Below are 18,084 nucleotides of genomic sequence, written 5' to 3'. Positions count from 1 at the left end.
AATGTATCATGTGGAAAATGAAAAAAAGTTAGGTGCAATTAAAAGTAGATTTGGGGCTCCTGGGTGACTCAGTCGGTTAAGCGTCCGACTTCGGCTCAGGTCATGATCTGTCAGTTCATGAGTTGGAGCCCCGCTTGCAGCTCTGTGCTGACAGCTCGGAGCCTGGAGCCTGCTTCGGATTCTGTGTCTTCCTCTCTCTCTTCCCCTCCCCTGCTAATACTCTGTCTCTCTCTCTTTCTCGCTCTCAAAAATAAACAAATATTTAAAAAATTAATAAAAGTAGATTAGATGTTATAAGAAAGTATGTATTCAATTTAATATATAGCCATAGAAACTATCCAAAATGAAACAGGGAAAAGAGAATTCTTAAAATGAAGATAGGACCAGTAAGCTATGGGATAGCTTCAAACAGCCTAATCTTTATATAACTGGATTCCCCAAAGGAGAGGAGAGAGGAATAATTTTTAAGAGATTGAGAGCCTTATGGAAAATTTCCTAAATTTGGTAAAAGCTATAAGCTCAGAAGTTTTCATTGGCCTCCTCACACCAAATAACTGGTGTCTTGTGCAACACCACTTATCCAGTTTTCTGACTGGATGCGCAACAACTCAATTCTGACACTGTTTACTTGGAGTTAGTGTCAGCTCATACAAGTTTAGGGCTCAGTCTTACAAGACTGCCCCCTCCCCACCACTGCAGATACCAGTCACAAGTCTGAGGCCACCAACACTTATAAATGACTGGCTATATGGGGGTTCTAATACACTCCTCCTTGGATTCAAAATTTGTTAGAACAACTTGCAAAATTTAGTGATGAACTATACTTATATTTACTGGTTTGTTATAGAGGAATCAGATGAACAGCCAGATAAAGAGGTACATTGGGCATGATCCAGAAAAGTCCTGAGCACAGGAGCTTGTGTCCCCATGGAGTTGGGGTACACGTACACCACTATATGGATGCACTCACAAACCTGGAAGCTCTCTAAACCCCATCAACTAGGGGTTTCCATGAGATGTTCATTATGTGAGTGTGATCGATTAAATCATTGGCCATTGATGATTAATTCAATTTCCTTTTTTTAAAATGTTTATTTTTGAGAGAGAAAGAGAGAGAGAGAGTGAACGAGCAAGCATGAGTGGGGAGGGACAAAGTGAGAGACACACACACACAGAATCTGAAGCAGGCTCTGGGCTCTGAGCCGTCAGCACAGAACCTGACATGGGTCTCGAACCCACAAACCATGAGATTATGACCTGAGCCGAAGTCTGATACGACCTAGGTGCCCCTAATTCAATTTCCAGCCCCTTTCCCCTAGAAAGAGACTGAGGGATGGAGTGAAAAGTATCAAACTTCTAATCAATTTTTGGACTTTCTGATGACCAGTTCCCAACCTGAGGAAATACAGGGGCCCACCAAGAGTCAGTTCATGAGAACAGAAGATGCTCCTGTCACCTGTATCACTCAGGAAATTGCAAGGGTTTTTAGGAGCTCTGCTAGTAACTGAGGACAACAATCTTTCTATGATACCATGCCCAGAGACCAAAGTTCAATGAAATTCAAGCCCAAGAAAGATGAAAATAAATAACTATCCCAAGGAACATCATAAACAAATTGCTAAAAACCAGCAAAAAGAGAGAAACATCCTAATAGCAGCCAAAGAAAAAGGATACAGTATAAATGGAGGAACAAAGACAAGGACTGCATTTTTTTTGTCAGAAACTATGCAAGCAAGAGTATGATTCTATTTATATAAAATACTAGGAAATACAAACTAATGTATGATGACACAAGTTGTGGTTGCCTGGATGTTGGAGTATGGGGGATAGGGGAGCTGGAGGGAAGGATTACAAAGGCTCATGAGACAATTTTTTAGGGCAATGGATATGTTCATTATTGATTGTGGTGATGGTTTAGAAGTTCTATTCATATGCTAAAACTTACACAATTATATTTAAATGTGTGTGGTTTATTACATGACAGTTATATCTGACTAAAGTTGTTAAAGATAAAAATAAAATATGCGTTAAATGACCAGTTTTTTTCTCATAATCGATAAATACCATGCAAAATATTTAGTTCCTTGTTTTATAGCTAATGAAATAAATCAAGCAATGTTAAAAATATTTGCCCACAGCTAGTTAAAAAAAAAATCTAACTTTAATGGCTATTCCCATTATTCTTTGTTGTTGTCATACAGATAAGATAAGCAAATTCTAAAAGATCTTTTGGACTGTAGTAAACAAAAATTATAGGCATAATATATTGTCATTGAAAGTTATACTAGTGAAAAGTAAGCTCCTAATGGCAGAGATCACATTTTATATCTTAAATCCCTTTTTTTTTTTTTCAACATTTATTTATTTTTGGGACAGAGAGAGACAGAGCATGAACGGGGGAGGGGCAGAGAGAGAGGGAGACACAGAATCGGAAACAGGCTCCAGGCTCTGAGCCATCAGCCCAGAGCCTGATGCGGGGCTCGAACTCACGGACCGCGAGATCGTGACCTGGCTGAAGTCGGCCGCTTAACCGACTGCGCCACCCAGGCGCCCCTATATCTTAAATCCCTTAATGCAGCTTAATTTTATCCAGTAAATAATTAATAAAAGAAATGTATAAGTGAATTAATGAATGCAAAATTAGTTGTGTATTATATTTATGAAAATAGGTTGATCTATTGTGTGTCTGAAGATAGGAAAGAGAATAGATGGTCTATGTGCAAGAAAAGGGTATGAGAAGAAAACAGACATGTAAAATGTATAAATGCCAATCATGCTTCCTTATAATCTTATATTAAAAAGATTATGTTTGCAGATAATTGAAACCATTATCACCTCACTTTCTACAATTATTACCTCCTAAGTAGTCTTCTGTCTTCTACTTATCCCTACTCAATTCATTTTCCAGACAAAAGTCAGAGAGATTAAACCATCAGCAGCTAATATCACTTCATTGATAAAACCCCTCCAATGGTACCTCAGTATACTTAGAATAAAATAAAAACTCCTTACGTGTAGAAAAACCATATGTGAACTTCTATTCTCCATTCTCATCTCACACTTTTCTTCCCCTTACTGGCCTTCTTTCTGTCCCTCAAACCTTCCCCTTCTTGTTCCTGCCTTGGAGCTGTTACAGTAACCATTCCCTGTGCCTGGATCATTCTCTCCTGAGTCTTTACATGGATCGTACTCTATGATATTAAGGTCTCAGCTAAATGGCCTTTTGAGACCATCAAATCCCACTCATCCAGTGACTAGGCAGTCTCTATTATGTCACTCTACTTCTGTGGTTCTCAACTAGAGATAACATGACCCCCTGAAGGACATTTGGAAACATGGGAAAATTTTGGAGAGAGGGTACCTAGTGGATAGAGGCTGGAGAGGCCCTAACTGTCTTACAGGGGACAGGACAGCACCCTCTCACACAAGTAATCATATGGGTCCAAATATCAGTAGTGCTAAATTTACTCCATTTTAATTCCATGCTCATCATATATAAGTTATCTAATATTCTCTTCTGTATTTAGTTTTATCTTTTTTTTAACACTTTGATAGACTGAAAGTCCAATGGGAACAGGAATGTTAGGTGTGTGGTTCATCTTTATATTCCCAGCTCTTAGAGTAATGGCTGGCACAGAATGTTTTGTCAATAAGTATTTACTGAGTGACTGAATGCCATTGAATGCTTCCTTTGAAAGCATTCTATATGACTTGTGGAGTATTTCTGCAAATGACCCCCATCGTCAGCTGAAGGCATGTTTTCCCCAGAGTATGTTTGAGACTACAGGATGGGGAATCAACTTTCTATATAAGTTTTAAAAAAGAAAAGTGAATGAATACCAGAAATCTTCAGGGAAGGAAGGCTGCCAAGCACACATGATTTTTTAGTAAAATTCTGTTCATAGCTTGGAAATAAATCTACTTTCCTAACTCTCTGTCAGGGTCAATGATTTGTGTTTAAATGTGCAAACTTATTGCATCTGTGATTTCTCCTCTGTTGTGCTATAAATAAATTAACACTTTTATCTAATCTGACTCGCTTCCACCTGTTATATTTGGAAGGCTATTGCAGTGCTAGCTGATGTTTTCTCTGAAGAAATGACTGTTGACCTCACTGTTCCAAATAAAGGCAGTAGTTTTAGCTGTTGATTTCCTGCAGGGAACGAGTTCACAGGAAGCAAGAATTGTGAATGATGGTGCTCACATTTAGGCAGATTATGACCAAAGCAGACATTCCGAAGTCATGAAAGCATCTATCTAGTAGCTTTCGTAAACAAATGATCAAAACCTGAATCTACTTTATTTTGCCTAACATCTCCCCCTCTCTCTCTAGTAGTTGCTTTGGTATGACAAACGTACCAAAGACTAAAATCATGGCTGTTGAAATTACATAAGGTAATTTGCTTAGACTTACAGGGAGGTAGTGTGAGGACTTGATTGACATTAGGCCCCTTAAAGAAATAGGTACCGATAGGTTTATATGTTTTACTTCTTAGTTAAGTGTTTGCATTTTAAGCAAGAGTTTCTAGGGATACAAAAGTGTTCAACTAAAAGGATAATTAATAGTAGCAGGAACTTTAGGCATGAGGAAAACCAGCAGTGGATATGTTTGATAATTGGCAAAGCTTTTGGTGCCCATTATAGCATTTCACCATGTATATGCCATGGCTCATTTATACACTTCTCTCTGATTTAGCTGTGTAGACACAGGCATTTATGACTTTAGAGAAGTTTTATTTTCCTCCTATTGCATAGAGGTAGCACCGATAGAGTCAATAGATTGTGTCACTTATACTGAGCCAATATATTCCGATCACCAACCAATATATTTCTCCATATACTGTCACAATATTATACAATAGAAACACTTGCTTTATTTGTTAAAAAAAAAAAAACACATTTAATTGCTACTGGAGATCTATCATCTTTGCATTCATTTTTTCTTCAATTTACTTGTCAGTTTCTTCTTATTTTCTCTTATAGTCATAGAGTAATATCTGAAAGTCAAAAGGAGAATGATTGTATCCCATCATGTACCTTTATCACAATGACCTTTTCAGCTTAGCTTTCTTCTTCTTAGTGAACAGGTACTACATGAGGTATAGTCATCATGTTGAGCACATGCTCCCTTAGGGTTCATGATATTATATTTTGTATCACTAGAAATTTTTGAATCCTAAGTACTGTAAAGTTTTTGCCTTTCTCGCTTTGGTCTTGACATTTCAAAATTAGCAGGGTCTACTTAGTCTTCCCAGATGTTGGAAAGATATGGGAATGCAATGTTGATAGAAGGTTTCTCCATCACTGGTAGCCTGAAGTCTTCAGAAGATGATGGTAGCAATTGCTTTGCTTCTATTTTTTGATATTAATTCCAGATCCACCAAGAAGAGGGCAGAAGGCATTGGGGTGGGGGGAAGAGGCAATGATGGTCAAACTCCAGAAAAGCCAGGTAATTCATTACTTTGTATATTCATTCTTGCTTCGTTCTATCATTCTTTCATCCAATTACCTCTCATTCTTTAACTTAAGAAATGTAATGAACATTTATATGTATTAATAAGCCAGAACTTTTGAATTCCTTAATTTTCTAAGTTCATGGCTATAGGGAGAGTAGGAGTTAAGAACAAAACCTCTCATTAAGCCTTATGTGTCATCATGTTGGTTCATTTCAAGAAAGTCTGGCCCAAATGATACTTTTGCAGAAAGCAAAGGTGTAATGTGTTTGGGGCAAAACTATGAAGGATTTTAGAACTCTTTCCCCAGACGGTGGCACAATTTTATTATCTCAAACTCTTTTCTAAAGTACCTTGTAACACAAATTCTTACTTTATCCCTTTTCCCAGCACCAATCTCAAATATGAGGTAAGAAGTATTTTTTTGCTCATAACAGAAAATCTTATGGATTTTTTTTTTTTTCCTGAAGTCCTGTAAGAGAGATCAAGGGATTGGTACAAATAGGCCTACTCTTAAGCATACAGAAAGAGATACCTAGTTTACTGGGAAGAGAATGGAATATAAGAATAGACAGAGAGAAGCATATAAAGGGGACAGAAAAGAAATAATGAAAGGATTATTGCTTTGATTTTTTTTTCACATGCCACAGCTGTTTTTTTTTCCTTTGTTTTTTTTTTTTTTTTTTTACAAAAATAATAGAATGTATTTTTTTTTTTTTAGTGACAGGTCTTATATATACCCTGTGGTACCTTATGTGCTGTATAAATAACAGAAATGAACATTTAGAATTTGTAAAAGTTGGAATGAAAAGTCAACCAATAATAAGAGGCCATATGTCAAATTTCAAGCATTTTAAATATAGTTAGTGTCCCTGAACAGACAAGATCTGCCGTTTCTGTCTTCGTATACCATCTGTACTAGATTGCTAGGGCTACCATAATACAGTACCTCAGACTATATGGCACAAGCAACAGAAATATATATTCTCACAGGTCTAGAGGCTCACAGTCCCCAGTCAAGGTGCTGACAGGTGGTTCCTTCCTAAGGTTCTGAGGCTTCGAAGAAGGGTCTGTTCCCAGCCTCTCTCCTTGGCTGGTAGAGGGCCATCTTCTCACGGGTGGCTTCACAGCATCTTCCCTCTGTGCGTGCCTATATCCAAATTTCTTCATTTTATAAAATACCAGTCATATTGGATTAAGCCCCCCCCCCCACTTTAACTTACTTTCTGCTTTAACGACCCTATCTGCAAATGTGATCACATCCTGAAGCACTGCAGAACATATGTATGACTCTTTGGGGTTACACAATTCAGCCCATAGTATGCAACAATGTTAGTCAAAAGGCATTTATTGAAGATTTTTTTTTTTTCTGGAACAAAGTACTATTTGATATGAAGTGCAGCTTTAAAAAGTAATGGTAGATTAAATCTTTGTCCTTGATGAAAATATTAAAATGTATATTTTTTAAGTTTTATATCTATATTAAATATATGAGTGATGATGTATTTTAAAATATGATAGAGTGATGGCACATAATTAGTATTAGCTCTACAGATCTACATAGGCACTGGGCTGTTTCAGATGACAAAACAGTGTCCATAACTGGAGTTGACTCAATAAGAGTAATACTAGGAACAAAACAATTTCTGTTTTGCACGATGCAAAACTAAGGAACAAATATGTTGAAGGACATATACAGCCATACAGTGAGTTACAGGCACAGTGGAAGCGTAAGCAGTATTTCCTGATACCCAGTTGAATCTTCTGTAACTGCAGCTATTGTCACTTGGAGAAGACAGTTTTATTAGACTGTAGCATATGTTGACGAGTTCATTCAGGTAAGTTACAATACTTTCAAATGGAACATAATAGAGGTTTCACATGGTGTAGGCCAGTAACATATGGCTCCGTTCATAGAGACGTAAATAATACATAGCAAGTAATGGATTCAAGCTGGTCAGAACAGAGCCTAGCTACAAACAACCTGTAAACAACAGCAGCCGGTTCCTTTTGCAAGCACTCCCTTTTTGTAATTACCCCTCTGGAAGAAAGTATGTGTGTTAAGGGTGGGGCTGGAAAGGAGATAGAAGGGTAATTCTTCCCCAGGATAATGTAAATTTTGTTATCTCACTTCCCCACCCCCCCCTCACCCTGTTTAAATGCAGAAATGAAAAACAATGACTAAACTTGCCATTGCAGATTGAATCACTATTTTCCAGGGAAAATGCATCTCAAACTGCCAAATATAGAGAGGCCAGAAAAATAGTCACCTAATCCAAATGGTGTGATGGCAGTTAGAAAGCCTTTGTTAGTGCTCTACTGAATGAATAAGATCCCTTCCTGATAGGGATAGGCATATGAGTTGTTTCTTTTACTTTGAACTATTAAAGTGCATTTCAGGCTCTGTAGGGTTTGGTTTAACAAAATCAAGTTATGTTACGAGATTTGACAACATAATTCTTACTTCTTCAATACAAACACTATAGGCATTGAACAATACATCGTATTTTCAGTTTTATTTTCATTAATTTTATCAATAAAAATGTTCATTTTAATTTTATTAGGATTTTGCGCAGGGCTTTATACATATTTTTGCATTCAGTGCTCATAATAGTGTTATGAAGCTGATATTGTTTTCTTTGTTCATATGACAGAACTGACCCCGAGAAAGGTTAAAAATGTTGACCCAGATCACACTAAACCTAGTGCATTTACTACTCCAAAGCCCACATTCTTAATTACTTCCCTCTCTATTATTGTCATATCTTTTTTTTCTTTCATAAGACCATCCATATGAACACATTTTGCAATAGGTATGGGTATATGTCTACTTCCTCAAAATGCAAAATGACTTTGAGAAGCATCACCATGATTAGTCACTTAAGTGCTCTTTGATGATCTCTAAGTGGTGTTCTAATTATTATAGCCTTCCTATTAGACACCATGCTTCTTTGTTTTCTGAATGCTGGGCAAACATTTCTGCTTGTACACAAAGAAGATATGGTAATATCCCATAGGAAATCATCTAATCTATTTGATTTTAACACAGTTTTGTTCCATTATATGTAATATAGCTATTTTCCAAATAGCTTTGGATATCCTGATCTGCCTACATATTATGTAATGATCCTCAAAACACCATTAGGCATAGAGACATCAAAAGTATATTTTCCTTTATCTTGGCTTGAAATTTCCTAGCTTCCTTGAAAAAAAGAGAAACAGTTTATAAGATCATGGATCATAATATCAAAGCAAATTAGGATGTCAGAAGCAGAGCCTTTCCTGGTACTAAGAGGCACAAAGACTTTCTCTCATGGATACTCAGAAAGTCAATACATTGATTATAGCATCAGGGCCTCGGTAACTTTTCTGATAAAAATGTAATAGGAAGTTTCTATGGCCTTTCTTATAATGTCCGTCAATGAGGATGGGTGCAGTAACACCAAAGCAAGTTCTTGTAAAGGAAATTCAATAGGAACCAAAATAAAGTAGTGAGAGTGTACAGTTTTTTTAATATACCAACTTACTCTGAAAAGAAAATTTTTAAATAGCTAAAGAAATGAATGGATTTCCTTCAGGTAATCTTTTATGAATACTATTTCTGTATGTGAACTTGTAATAATAATTAAACACCAAAGAAGTCAAAGTTCTATTCTCTGGCCAGACCTTAGAGTAGAGAGTATATTATTCACAGAAAGCCCTAGGTCACAAAGCTAATATAATAAGATGCTAAAATGGAACCTTCAGCTGAAATCCTAAGGCAACAGATAGCAAAATGAGGTGTAATTCACATCACCTCTATGGAACTTCTAAAATGTGATTAACCAAGAACCAAATTAGAATATTCGTAGAACTCTCTCCTTCTCTGTAGGACTGAAAGGACTGGAAAAGAGGGATTTTGATGTGAGTTCCTAAGAGAGAGCTGTGTTATATGCTCTACCTGCTCACAAATATTTGGGATTGCAAATCTTTTTTAAATGGACCATTTTAGTGGATGTGTGGTAGAATATCAATATGCTTTTGTCTTTAAATTTACATAAAATAATCACTTCTTGCAGTACAAAAATTCTATGGGTTTTGACAAATGCATCTTCATATACCCATACCCACAGTCAAGATACAGAGCAGTTTCATGACTAAGAAATTCCAAACTCCTGTAGTCAACCACCCTCCCCTCTCCGAACCCTGGCAAAAACTGATCTGTTCTTTGCCTTTACAGCTTTGTTGTTTCTAGAATGTCTTATACAAGAAACCATACATGTAACCATCTGACCCTAGTGTCTTTCATTTAGTAAAATGTGTTTGAGATCCATCCGTGTTATGTATATATGAATAATTTGATTGGCAAATGGTATTGCACTATATGGATGTTCCCCAGTTTGTTTACTCATTCACTGGTTAAACTGACTTTTGGGTTGTTTTCACTTTTTAGTAATTGTTGGTAAAACTAATATAAACATTTGTATGCAAGTTTTTGTGTAAACAGAAGTTTGCATTTTTCTAGGATTGAAATTGCTAAGTAACATAGTAAAATGCATGTTTAATTTTATGCAAAATTGGTAAACTGTTTTCCAAAAGGACTATATTATTTTACAATCCCACCAGCAATATAGGAGAGCTCCAGGTACCCTGCTTCCTGTCAGCACTAATCAGTGTTTGTTTGTTTGAAGCCATTCTAATACATATATAGCAAAATGTCATTTTGATTTTTTTCCTAACATTCTTTTTTTTTTAATTTTTTAAATGTTTATTTGTTTTTGAGAGAAACAGTGTTTGACCGGGGGAGGGGCAGAGAGAGAGGGAGACAGAATCTGAAGCAGGCTCTAGGCTTTGAGCTATCAGCACAGAGCCCAACGGGTGGGCTTGAACTCACAGACCCTGAGATCATGTCCTGAGCTGAAGTCTGAGGCTTAACGGACTGAGCCACCCAGGTGCTCCGCTTTTCCTAACATTCTTAATGACTAATAATGTTCATTATCTTTTGACATACCTATTTACTATCTAAGTATTTTTATTCAATAATGTATCTGTTTAAATTTTTTGTCCATTTCTTTATTAGATTGTATGCTTTTACTGAGTTTGGAGAGTCCCTGTATATTTTGGATACAAGTCCTCTAATATGTAATTTACAATGTTTTCACCCATTATGTGGGTTTCAATTAATTAATGGTGTTTTTTGCACAGCAAACATTGTTTACTTTTGATGAAATTCAGTTTATCAATACTTTCTTATATGGCTTGTGCCATTGGTATCATATCTAAGTACGCTTAGCCCAAGATTCTCTCCTTTGTTTTTTTCTAGAATATTTATAGTTTTGTGATTCACATTTAGAGCAATGGTGATTGTTGAGTTACTTTCTCTATAAAGATGTGAGATATGGATCAGAGTGGACAATCTTGCCTTGCCTCTCATTTTGGATGGGAAACTATTTACCCTTATATCATAAAATATGAGGTCAGACGTAGGGTTTTCACAAAAGTTTTTGTTAGGTTGAGAAAGTATCATTCAATTCTCAGTTTCCAGAAACTTTTTATTTCATAAATGAATACTGAATTTTTTCAATGATTTATCTGCATCTAGAGATACTCATATTTTTGTTGTTGTTCTTAATATGGTGAATTACATTGTTTAATTTTTTTCAGTTGTACAACCAGCCTTTCAGTCCTGGGATGAACCATATTTGGTTGTGATGTTTTATCATTTTTTAATATTACTGGATTTGTTTACTCAATATTTGATAAAGTATCTTTGTGTCTATGCTTATGAGGGTTTTTTTTTTCTTTCTTTTGACATCTTTAGTTTAGATATTAAGGGTAATGCTAGCCTCATAAAATGAATTGGGAGATTTCCTCCTCCTCCATTTCAGAAAGAATTTGTATATACGGTATTATTTCTTTCTTAAAATTTTTTTAATGTTTATTTATTTATTTTGAGCGAGACAGAGAGAGTGCAAGTGGGGAGGGGAAGAGGGGGAAGAGAGAGAGAGAGAGAGAGAGAGAGAGAGAATCCGAAGGAGGCTCCATGCTCAGCAGGGAGCCCCATGCAGGGCTCCATGTCAAAACTTTGAGATCATGACCTGAGCCAAAATCAACAGTTCCAACGTTCAACTGACTGAACCACCAGGTGCCCCTCTTTCTTATAGTCTTAATAAACATGACCCTTTAGTTTTCTTTGTTGGTAATTTTATAAATTACAAATTCAATTTCTTATTATTGGATATATATTGAATATTCAGATTTTCTATTTCTTCTAAATCAGTTTCAATTTTTGTGCCTTTCAAGGAATTTGCCCATTTAATTGAAATTGTTGAGTTAAATGGTAGGTAGTTTTTCTTAATATTTGCTTAGTGGCCATTCAGTCGTTCTTATAACCATAGCAATGTTCTCTTTTTCATCTCTGAAACTTGAAATTTGTGTTGTCTTTCTTTTTATTCTTTATCAGTGTAAGTTTCATACATTTCAATGAATTTTTTTGAAAGAGTAGCTTTTGGTTTCATTAATTCTCTCTATTAATTGTCCATTTTTAATTTAACTGATTTTCACTCTTTATTATTCCCACGACTTCCAAAATCTCCAGTTATTTTTTTCAAATGTTTTGAGATTTCTCCCAATGCATGTACAGCCTAGTCTGAAGTAAAGACAAGGAAGCACATGTTGATTTCTCTAGTGTTTTGTTGTTGTTGTTGTTGTTGTTGTTGTTGTTGTTGTGTTGTGTTGTGTTTTTTTGTCCCTATATGTTACTTCTCTTCAGAACTCTTTACCACTAGATCCAGCTCCCGTGGCCTGCTGGAACTTCAGTCTTTCTTCACTCAACTCAATATTACTGGGCTCTAGTTTTCAAAAAGTTCTCTTAAGTCTAGGGTCTGAAAATTGCCTATGTATACAAGTTATGGAGATCAATTTGGGGCTCACCTTATTTGCTTCTGGGATCAGTCTTGTGCCGCCTATTGTCTAATGTCTGAAAAGAGATGTTTTATGTATTTTACCCATTTCTCTAGTGGTTTATGGCAACAAGGTAGGTCTGATTTTTGTTCCTAAATGTACGTGGAAGCAGAATTCAAGAGTTATTTTTTAATACAATATTTTAAAATATTCAAATTTGTGGGACACCTGGGTGGCTCAGTCAGTTGAGCATCCGAATCCGGCTCAAGTTATGATCTCACAGTTCATGGGTTCTAGCCCCGCATCAGGCTCTGTGCTGACCGCTTGCTCAGAGCCTGGAGCCTGCTTCAGATTCTGTGTCTCCTTCTCTCTCTGCCCCCTACCCCACTCATGCTTTGTCTCACTCTGTTTCTCAAAAATAAATAAATGTAAAAAAATATTAAAATATTCAAATTTGTTACATTTTTACCTGTAGCACTACAATTATTTTCACCTGACCAAATTTTTCCAATTTTTTCTTGAAGCTTTAACAGCACAATTATAACAGCACAGCATCTATATTTACTTCAGATATATTTACTATTATTACTTTACTGAAATTGCCTGCTTATACTTTTGTTTCCATAATAAATGATAAGCTCTTTGAAATGGAAACAGTTTTGTCCACTGGTCAGTGATCTTGGCACAAATAATGTCATTTGAATGGAAGGAGAGAAGCCAGGCAGGAAGGAAGGAAACTATTGTGAGCTGACTTAAGAACTTTCCTTTAGTACTGTCTGGTACTAAATATGCATAAATATGCAACAAAACAAATCAAAACGCTGAGTTTTTATTTATTGGGGTTTTGTTTGCTTCTGAAACCTCTGTTGCAGTCATTTCGGTAGGCAGCTTCTATAATTTATCTGCCCATACACCCTCCTCTCATTGCTTCTTCAAACCCCACTACTTTTGTGCTCTAACAACACCCCTGAATCACATTCCCTGTTAGATTTGCAGTACATTCTCCTGAAAATTATTTGCTTCCAAAGGAATGTCTTAATTAAGTTTATTTTTCTGAACTTCACTCATATTTTTCAGAGGTAGTAATGAGCTCAGCAACTTTATCAATTTGACCATACATTTTCTTTTCCCGCTATCTTTGGAAATTATAGGCAAATCACAATTTGTATGTGCAAAATAATTGCAGAATCTAATGAAGAAGTGTGGTAGGCAGAATAAAGGCCCCCAGAGATACCCATGTCCCAATCCCTGGAACCCGTGACTACATTACCATACATAGTAAAGAGACTTTGCAGATGTGATTGAAGTTAAGAACTAGAGATGAGAAGATTATCTTGGATTGGGCAGATGGACTCAGTTTAATCACATGAGTCCTTAAAACTAGAAGAGGAAGGCAGAAGAGCTGTTCAGAGAGATGCAACTGGAGAAGAAGCAGTGGGCATTCAAAATGGAAGAAGACTTGACCCACCATATGCTGGCTTGGAAGGGGCTATGAGCCAAGGAATGAGGGAGCCTCTTGAAGCTAGGAATAGCCCTCCACCAAGGAAATGAGAACCTCAGTACCATGAGCAAGAAACTTAATTCTCCCAACAACCTGAATGAGCAAACAAGCCTCCAAAAAGGGATCCTGCACTGCTGACACTTTGATTTTAGTCCAAGGAGACCCTATTTGAGTTTTATATTGTTGCTATAACAAATCACTACAAAATTAGTGGCTTAAAACACTTCTCTTTGATACCTTTATGGTTCAGAAATCTGGATCTCACTGGATTAAAAGCAAAGTATTGACGGGATGTGTTCTTTTTTTTTTAAGCTCTAAAGAATCAATTTTTTGCTGTCAGCTGAGAGCCATTTCCACTTTCCAGAGGACAGAGTTTTCCTTTGCTCATGTTCCACTTTCTCCATCTTCAAAGTCAGCACTAGTGTCCTCTCATGTCACATCTCACTGACCCATCCTTCCACCTGCTACACTTAAAGACTCATGTGATTAGACTTAGCCATCCATTATAGTCTTTTATCTCAAGGTACTTAACACATTTTCAAAGTCCCTTTGTGCATGAAACCTAGTAGAGTCACAGACCCAAATGCTGAGGACATGAATGTTTTTGGAAGATCCTTTATTCCAATTACTATAGACCTGTGCCGGACTTCTACTCTACAGAAAATAATAAAGTCATATGGTTTTAAACAAGTAAATTTGTGGTCTTTTGTTATGGCAGCTACGGAAAAGTAATACAAGGAAAACTAATGATTCAAAAATTAAATTAGCATCCAGATAGTGCTTTATAGTTCTAAGAGGAAGGACAACACACATATGCCCTAACTTAGTTCTTACACTAAGCATTTTCATTATTACCATTTACAAATGAAAAAATCAATGCAGCATTTCAGTGGGATACAGATCAGGCACATAGGTTTTGGAGTTCTGAATTTCATATCTGTCACTAGGTCCATTAACAAGATATTTAACGTCTTTAACCATATAGAGTTTTATTCCATATAACAGAATCTACCTGATACACGTATCTAAGGTTAACTGAGGAATTCATAATGAAAAGCATTTATCATGGCACTGTACACATGATAAAGAATCAATAACAGGTAAATATTATTATTTTTATTGCTGGTGTCATGGTTAATAATTATTGGAGTAAGAAAATTAATCTGCTGGAGAAGGTAGAGAAAATGAAATGTTATATTTTGTGGACTTTCTATCATGTTATCTTTCATTAATGATATAGTCAACAAATGTCACAAAGCCCATATTAAACATGGAATAAGATGTAGCCTTTTATATCACAGAACTTATAGTATAACAAAAAGAGAATTAATTTAAGAGTTCCTAATAATTAAGCAAACAATAGCAAGCATGTATTTGCCACATAATATTAGTGCAGGATTTTTTGTTTTATTTTTGAAAGTATGTAACATGGAACTATTAGATTGAGTAGTGACTAAATCAGGAAAGGTTTCTATGAGGAAATATTGCTTATTCAGAGACCTGAAAGATGAGAAGTTATCAGGGTGAATTGGAAGATAAAGTATCCTGGCAGCAGAAAGATGAAATGTCTAAAGAGACAGCAGGCTAGAAGGACCTATCCCAGCCTGTGATCCCTATCAGAAATTCAAAGTTGAAAGCTATCTTTCAATGATGTTTTCAGACCACTGACTATAGAAATATATCCCAGGGATGAACAGTCAATAGATGTGAAATAGGAATATTCATGTAACACTTTAATATTGAAAATAAGTTAGACCCTTTTAAATTTGTTTTTAAAAAGTTTCACAATTTTTTTTTTACCTTTTTATACATGATTGTCTTCATTTTTTACTGGACAACTAAGTTATTTAATTATGGTATAATATATCAATTTTACCCATACTTTAATTTTCATTTAATATCCCTTACTTTATAATTCAAGTTATACTTTAAAAATTCTTGAATGTGGGGTGCCTGGGTGGCTCAGTCGGTTAACTATCTGACTTCAGCTCAGGTCATGATCTTGCAGTTCGTGAGTTCAGGCCCCGCGTCAGGCTCTGTGCTGACAACTCAGAGCCTGGAGCCTGCTTCAGATTCTGTGTCTCCCTCTCTCTCTGCCCCTCCCCCACTCACACTGTCTCCCTCCCTCTCCCTCTCTCTCTCTCAAAAATAAAGATTAAAAAAGATTTAAAAAAAAGAAAAAAATTCTTGAATGTGAATAAGGATTTTGTCCTCCCTATGTTTCAATAGTTTTTATAGACACATTTAAACCTAGATTATCTTCATTGTAAGGGTGAAAATAAGATAAAAAGGAAGGAATAGAAAATATTATATTAGTGGATGGAGTCATACAAGGGCATTAGGTTGAGCTAAAAAATACTTATAAAAGGGGCGCCTGGGTGGCTCAGTCGGTTAAGCATCTGACTTCGGCTCAGGTCACGATCTCACTGTCTGTGGGTTCGAGCCCCACGTCGGGCTCTGTGCTGACTGCTCAGAGCCTGAAGCCTGTTTCAGATTCTGTGTCTCCCTCTCTCTCTGACCCTCCCCCATTCATGCTCTGTCTCTCTCTGTCTCAAAAATAAATAAATGTTAAAAAAAAATTCTAAAAAGATACTTATAAAATCAGATTTTAAGAATATGGATTTGAAGACACATGCTGCTTTTATAAACTCACCTCGGCATACCTGAAATAGCATATCAGCCAACTATCATCTTAGAAGTATAACTCTTCCCTGTGTACAACTTAGGGTCAGCCAGATAAATGGAGAGATTACTTAATCATATGTATTCTAAATAGTACAGGTTTCAATTAACCAAGTCATATTTACCTGACGGCAAGCAGTTTAGTGACTAATATAGGCCCAGAGAAGGGAGCCACAGGAAAAACATTTTTGTTAATTGATAAAGATTTTTGATTTGGAGCACCATACCTAAGTTTCATAATACTTTATTCCTATAAAACTGAATCTTCTTACTAGTTTTCTAACTTCTACAGCTTTATAGTAGTTTTGGCAAGAGAGTAAGATGGAAACAAAAATAAGGTTGACTTTTCAAAACAGACCATTTAATGGGATTTTCCAGTTCTCTTTGGTATGCAGTAAAATGTGATTTTTCAAGACCTGTGTAAGGAGGAGAAGAGACCCCCCTCTGGAAATTCACAGAGGCCCATTCTTCCCCTGCCATATCTCTGATAATCAGGATCCTTCCTGCCTGAGGAGTCTCTGCTTTCAAACAAATACAAATTCTATTATTTCAAAAAAGAGTATTTTTTTTCAAATTTCATTCATTTGCATATTTTTTATCTGTGATTATGTTTTTATATTTTTACTCTAGTGCTATTTTTAGTCATATAAGAATGTTTTTCCTAGAATATTAAAAAATAAAGCTAATTTAGTTTTTATAACTACCTAACTCTTAGTTTGAGAATCATATCTTGTTTCTGAGGTTTATCATATCAGTTATATATAGCATATGCAGTGTGCCTCTCGTAAAAAAATAGTAATTTTGGGAAACTGAAATGTGGCAATGGTTTAAGGTATTTCTATACTCTTATCAAGCCATCTGGCTTGAAACCTTGGGAATGAGTATGAAATTTCCCCAAAAGAAAAGCAACATTTAGTTAGGTTAAGTGTCAAGTTGCTAGCTTACACTGTATGAAAGTCAATATGTACCATGCCATATTAGTGAATTTCATCTACACTGCTAGAAGGTTGTTGAACTCAATTACAGAAATGTGCAGAGCTCTATTTGATGTGTGACGAGGTTAGGAGACCACAATCAATTAAAAAGAACACATGTATATCCTGTTCTGGGGAAACAGTTGTTATAGTATCCCTTGTTCAGTTTCTGCTTTTTTCTCTGACTTTTCCTCTGAACATAGGAGAACAAAGGGTTTAATAATTCCCCAGTTTCACTTGGGATTGTTTTGTCAGCAGTATCTAATAGGAAGACATGAGATTGTTATTTTATTTGAATGAAGCCTCAGGCGGCTATAATTAAACATGCTGTACTTTTTTTTCTTGTAGCAAAACCATTTGAAAATGGACAATATTTGGACATTTATGGAATTACAAGGGACCAGGCTGGAGAATACGAATGCAGTGCGGAAAATGATGTGTCATTCCCAGACGTGAAAAAAGTAAAAGTTGTCGTAAACTGTAAGTCCTGTCGTCTTTTATCAGCATAACTTTCAAGAAAAGATAAACATCTGAAATACACTGTCTGAAATTTATGTTGCTGTTTTTTTAAGAGGTGCTGTTATTGATAAAG

General features: G+C 35.9%; 1 protein-coding gene across 4 annotated transcripts in view; it reads left to right on the top strand.

Annotated features, from left to right (window-relative positions):
• The window catches only part of NEGR1 (neuronal growth regulator 1), an 851,322-nt gene that overhangs the window by 548,040 nt on the left and 285,198 nt on the right, over positions 1–18,084 (top strand). For all 4 annotated transcript variants that reach the window (XM_003990224.5, XM_045036007.1, XM_045036008.1 and 1 more), the window contains exon 4: positions 17,841–17,972. In XM_003990224.5, the coding sequence (XP_003990273.1) occupies positions 17,841–17,972 (132 nt within the window). The remainder of the gene's footprint in view (positions 1–17,840; positions 17,973–18,084) is intronic.

Source organism: Felis catus, chromosome C1 (assembly GCF_018350175.1).
Source record: "Felis catus isolate Fca126 chromosome C1, F.catus_Fca126_mat1.0, whole genome shotgun sequence".
NCBI lineage: Eukaryota > Metazoa > Chordata > Mammalia > Carnivora > Felidae > Felis > Felis catus.
This window is presented reverse-complemented; position numbering and strand designations above follow the sequence as displayed.